General features: G+C 36.7%; 1 protein-coding gene across 1 annotated transcript; it reads left to right on the top strand.

The window, feature by feature from the left end:
- Positions 1–1,279: 1,279 nt before the first annotated feature.
- Positions 1,280–3,428, top strand: FAM240A (family with sequence similarity 240 member A). The gene is made up of 2 exons (XM_010196701.1): positions 1,280–1,419; positions 3,350–3,428. Exons 1-2 carry the CDS (start codon positions 1,280–1,282, stop codon positions 3,426–3,428), a joined length of 219 nt encoding a protein of 72 aa, XP_010195003.1.
- Positions 3,429–6,002: the final 2,574 nt, after the last annotated feature.

Below are 6,002 nucleotides of genomic sequence, written 5' to 3'. Positions count from 1 at the left end.
GGAGGTTTTACAGGAAAACACAGGGTAGCCACAAGGATATAGCAGCAGGAGAGAGACCTCTTCGTAAGGGTTGCCTCTGTTCTCTGCTCACAGAGTCTTTACAATGTGCTTCACAGGTTTTCACAAAAAAGACAAATCTCCAAATAAAATTATCTAAAGATTACTAGTTCCCAATTCTGTTTTTCTCACAATGCCTGTCAGGGAAATGGCAGCAGTTTCCCTAAGCTTTTCCAAGGTAGCCTTGAGGGGCTTGTTTTCTAGCTCTCTATGGCTCTGATTAAAATAAATCACAAATAGTTGCCATGAAGTCAACAACACATGAGAGAGTCCTAAATACTTGTTAAAAAAGTTAAATGTTCTGGAAAATATTATAATGGCATGTTCATGCAAAACCACACAGCAATTTGGAAGGCAGCATGGATATACTCATTGAATATTTAATGAAGTTTTAAAGTAATTATATGATTTTCTGACTGTAATGTTGGATACAGGGGCTTGACTGTTAGTCCATGAAGAGCCACCCTGAGACAGATATACTTTTCCTAGAATAAAGTTCACTCAAAAGTGTATTTTTAAGATAACATGACATAAAAAGTATAGAATGGGAACAGATGTATAAATATATTCAATTATATTTACTCTATTTTGAAGATTGCAGAAGAAGGAGAAATATTTAATAAGTAAAGTAGCTTTCACAAGTCAGTGTCTTAAAAAATTATGTACATACTTTTTATGTATTTTCTTCGTTTCCAGATGAAGCTACGGTACGTGTTAGGATTAACAGCAAATCACCACAGTTCTATTTCTTTATTGCTTTTAATCTTCATCTACAATGATTGCTTTGTCATTTCACTAAAGTGAAAAAAAGTGGTAAAAATATCACACTATATCTGGCAATTCTTATATTTCTTTTCCATGTATGAGAGAAGTAAAATGTGTCTTAATCATTGAGCTACAGAATAAATTAGAACTGCCTTGCATTGTGAGCTTAAGGGTCAGAGGCAGGTGGAAGTGAGAGGTATTCAAAGTGAACAAGTAAGAATTCAAATCACTGCAGGCAGAACTTCCTCAAGTGTAATAGCTAAAAATGAAAAGCTTAACTAGTGAGCCATGCCCACTGTTATCCTGACCCTATAGAAAAAACAAGAACCAAAAAAAAAGGCTGTGTGACCCTAATATTGTGAAAATAAAAAACAGTAAGAGTGTGCTTTAATCACAAAAACAGATGCAGAACCAATAACTCATCATATGATTGTTTTAAATTTCTCCTTTGTAGAAAATGAATAGCCAATACATACGTCACGAAGTGCGAGGATGCGAAACTAGTGACCTGAGGAACTTCTGGGAGAAGACTATTGAACAACAAACGCGATATCTGCAAATTGAAAAAGAACGTCAGCAAAGAAGTGCTCTGACAAAGTGGGTAGTTTGCATCCAGAAAGCTTAATTGAGATTGTGTTGTGATTCTACTTTTTTTAAAAAAGGGACCGCTCTGTACAAGTCATGAAGTGACAGTTGAAAGTATTTTTCTTACATTTTTTAGAAAATAATAAAATTTCCCTAATTGGCATGCTAATACTAATGTGTCTAAGCTATAGCTTCACATGATAAGAGAAGAAAATCACTTTCAATCCATAAATGGGTCCAAACTGTGGAACTTTCTGAAGTCATCAGGACAACATCAAGCAATGCAGGCTTGTCTTAAACATCAAGGCTTATGTTCACAGCAGAGCAAGCACAGATGTGTGCCTGGTCCACCTTCTTTGCTTGTGGCCTTTTTTTTCACATGAACATAATTTGAATTAATTAAGATGGTTTAATTCACATAAGGTAAATCCATCATAAATCAGACAATCCAAGTGTAATAACTGAGCAAGACTACTATCAGCCATAGTCATATTTACCTCAGTTAGTCATATATGGCTTAATCAGCCACACTGAGAAAGATCAGTCTGTTGCAAATCAGTAGAGTTTTGCTTCATGTGAAGTCTCCATAAGTTGAAGGCACATAGAAAAATGTCTGGTTTAGCTTCAGATCCTTCAATGAGAAAGCAATTTTTCAAGATGTCCTTCATACCTTTATTTGGATTAATGTTTGAAAAAATTAGACCAAAATTAGCAAAAAATTAGCCTTGCATCAATAACACTGGATGGAGGAAAACTGCAATTAGAATCATAGAATCATGGAATGGTAGGGGTTGGAAAGGATGTCTAGAGATCATCTAGTCCAACCCTGATGCTAAGGCAGATTCACCCCAATCAGGTCACTCAGGAATGCGTTCAGGTGGATTTTGAAAGCCTCAGAGAAAGAGACTGCACAAATTCCCAGGACAGTCTATGCCAGGGCTCTCTCACCCTTACATTAATTTTTTTTTTCCTTATGTTTAAGTGGGACTCTATGTTCCGTCTTATGTCCATTACCCCTTGCACTGTCACTGGAAACAACAGAAAAAAGTACCTCCCCATCTTCCTGACATACACCTTTTAAATACTTTTAAGTGTTAATAAGCTTAGTCTTCTCTTTTTTAGGCTAAACAGCCCCAGATCTCACAGCCTTTCCTCACAAGAGAGATGTTCCAGTCCCTTGATCATCTTGGTGGCCCTGAGCTGGACCCTTTCCAAAAGTTCCCTGTCTCTCTTAAGCTGAGGAGCCCAGAACCAAACAAAATACTTGAGATGGGGCTTCACCAGGGCAGAACAGAGTGGGAATAGAACCTCCCTTAATCTGCTGGCCAGTGTCTTCTCAATGCATCCCAGAATTAGTATCTAGCACTTTTTATCCATTTGCAACTAACCTAATTTCAACTTCTCAACTTCTTAGCTGTGAAATTCCCACCTTTTCTATTTAAGGCAATCTTTCTGTGGTACCTAGACACTATCAAAAAAGCCCCAAAGTGACACCTATCACCTAAAGGTCTGTGCTATGAATTCAAAAGATGTTTCACCATGCACAGCACTTCCAAGCCAAATAGTGGAATAGTCAGGAAGCAATATGGAGTAATTTTTGAAAAGCATTTGTGAGGACAGGGTGGGCGATACATCATGTGACAGTACCCAGTAGGTGGCAGCAGGCCATCTCCGGTGGGGATGGCCAGCCACTCTGGCATGTAGAGCCACTTGGGAGAGGTCACACTGCGGCTGGAGATAGACCACAAAGCTCAGGTGAGCCCTCATCAGAATTTAAGAACTAGTGCTGAAATGCCATCCAGCAAAGCACTCTAAGCGGCAGTACAGTTTGCATGACAACTGGGGAAAAGCACCGAGGGATAGCACTTGGTGGGAAACCTGAGTGTTAAATCTGTTCCCTGTAAAAAAATGGAGACAAGCTGATCCATGTTTCTGTCCTTAGGCTCAGAAACGAATGGATGGAGAGGCTGGAAAATCGGATAAAGATGTTGAGGACCCAACCTGAAGACTCATCTAGCTGAAGATCCCACACTCCTTAGATGTTTGGGAGAAAGAGAAAAATGTTTTATAGGAAAGCATGATGGTGTGATGCAAAAGCTTAAGTCATTTTTACTTTTTGGGTTAAATAAGCTATAATCAATTAGCTGTCATTGTTAAAAGTTTCATATGTGAAAAGTCTATAGCTGTGTTTAAGATTATGCACCCATCTCTTCATTTGATAAGTGAAAATTGAAGGACTCTCAAGTCTATGAGACTAATAAATTATTATTCATTGAGCTGTGGATGCCTGAAAAATAAGAGTTTAGTTACACAGCTAGTGCTCAACAAAAACATTTCCCTCACTTTTTAGGTTTCATTATAGACTGTTTGAAATCTAATGAAGTTGCTTTCTTTCAAAATTGTTTAATAGGTAATTAAGATTTCATTTTTTTGACATAGCAGAGTCCAACTCAGATTAAGGAAGAGGGGATATGCACAAATAATGCCACAACATCCCAGATCACTAGTGCAACCAAACTTGATGGGAGTTACAGATCTTTAATGCTACATTAAAAGTCTATGAAGCTAATAATATGTATCCTGAGAAATAAGCTCTGTGAGTCACCAACCACAGTTGCTTAATTAGTTAACTTACATTAGCTAACTTGAGACACTACATCAGCAAAGACAAAACAACTTGGAGATTTCAGACTACTTCTGGTTCCTGACCTGGGTTGTCTAGAGATGGGCTAATATCTCTGTTTCACAGAGCAGCTTGTTACATTTAGCTGCTCTATATATGCTCTGCATAGCTGGTCTGTATTTTCCCTCTAACACTTTTCCCCTCTAAGACTGAGAATATACTTCTTATCAATACCTTCAGAAACATGATGAGTTTCCTCCTATACATTCATCATTAGTCAAACGGTTATAGTTCTATTCCTAATGCTTCCTTAGGAAATGCGGCATTTCCTTCAACAGTATCAGAGCATTTCAACAGGCTGGTGGAATAAAATTGCTTCCTTTTTAGGGTCACTGCTTTGTTACCACCAGAATGCTTGGGGTAATGTACTGAAAAATAGATTGTTTTCAATGTGCTAGAAATCTCTTCCTTCAATTGCTTAATCTTTTAGTCCCTTTATATAAGAGAGTTTCATTACTTCTCTAGATATTCCTTTTGTTTCAAAGTAAAGAAGATTTGAATTGCCAGTGGGGTGAGGAAAGAAGAGTGAAAAGGCTGGGGCTGTTAAAATATTTAGAACATTTGGGGTTTTTTAAAGCAAACTCAACATTTGAAATGCGGGATTTTTTCTGTCATTATCCATCACCTTTTAAATGCACTTTTGCATTTCCCAAGGACAAACCAAATCTGTTATGAGAATTTAAACATGTAAGACATGTTTGAGAAACTTAAGAAATCCATGAAAGCAGAAAAGAAAATATGATCTTGGAACATGTAGTCAGAAATCAAGATACCAGCAGATGTGTCATCAAACCTGAGAGCTAAGTTTGTCTGACAGCTCCAAAAAAAAAGCTGCCTTTTTCTTAAGCAACTTTTAAAGTAACATCAATGGAGAGTATGCAGCATAACAATATAATTACTATATAGTTGTGCTTTCATAAACAATCACCATGTAGACACACAATTTAATACTGGATTTTAGTAAAAACTAGGCTTATTTTAATATGCCAGTTCTCACAGTTCAGTCTTCCCATCATATGTCTGTGCCTTGTGCTTACTGAAGCTCTATCTGAACTCCATCATAAAATAGTATTGATTTCTAAACCATTTTTGCTTAAATTAGAGCTTGATCTGAGCTAATGGAAACATTTTGCATCCCATCACTCATTGTGGAAGTGACTGCACAAGCTGCGAAACAGAGGGAATCAGAGCTGGTATATTTTAAAAATGAAAGAGGTAGCACTGAAATATGGTTTTCTTTGCATCTCACACAGTTGAGATCCGATTCTTCTCTTCTTGTAAAGTAAGAGAGAACAAGGAAAATCAATGGAGATGTACCAGGAACTGACTCTTACCTGAGTCACTCATTGCACAGCTCATTTAGTTATGTGTCTAAAGAATGCTTTGAAATAAACGCTTATCAAGGTAGCACATCCCAAAATCATATTTTATAAGTATAAAAAGCAACTTATTTTTTACAAACTGCATCAATTCCAGCCTCAGACCAAATGAAATTCTGAAAACATGTTTCCAGAATTAAGCTGCTTTTCTTCTGAGCTTTGAAATTTCACCTTTAGTGTCTAGATGAAGTATTTCAAACTTAGGTTTCACAGTATTAGGTTCAGGACTTTAGGCCATGTAATCTTTATTTATCTAAGTGCCAGAAACATGTTTTGATACTAATACCACCACTTTTGCAGGTTAATCTACCTAGGAGGTTTGTAAATTACCACCATAAAAGAATATATATCCATAGAAATAAATATCATTTAGTGCCAATCGGCAAAAATAAAGAAGTGTGATAGCATTAACATTCAAATCTAAATGTCAAGAAACAATCTTAATCAGAAACTGGAGCAGACTGCAAGATGAAAATAGTTACAGTAATTTGAAAACACAAAAAATATGCATCTTCTATTTACCTTTAGTCATA

This window comes from Colius striatus, chromosome Z, assembly GCF_028858725.1.
Source record: "Colius striatus isolate bColStr4 chromosome Z, bColStr4.1.hap1, whole genome shotgun sequence".
Taxonomy (NCBI): domain Eukaryota; kingdom Metazoa; phylum Chordata; class Aves; order Coliiformes; family Coliidae; genus Colius; species Colius striatus.
The sequence above is the reverse complement of the archived record's forward strand: the minus strand, read 5'-3'. Positions and strand labels throughout refer to the sequence as shown.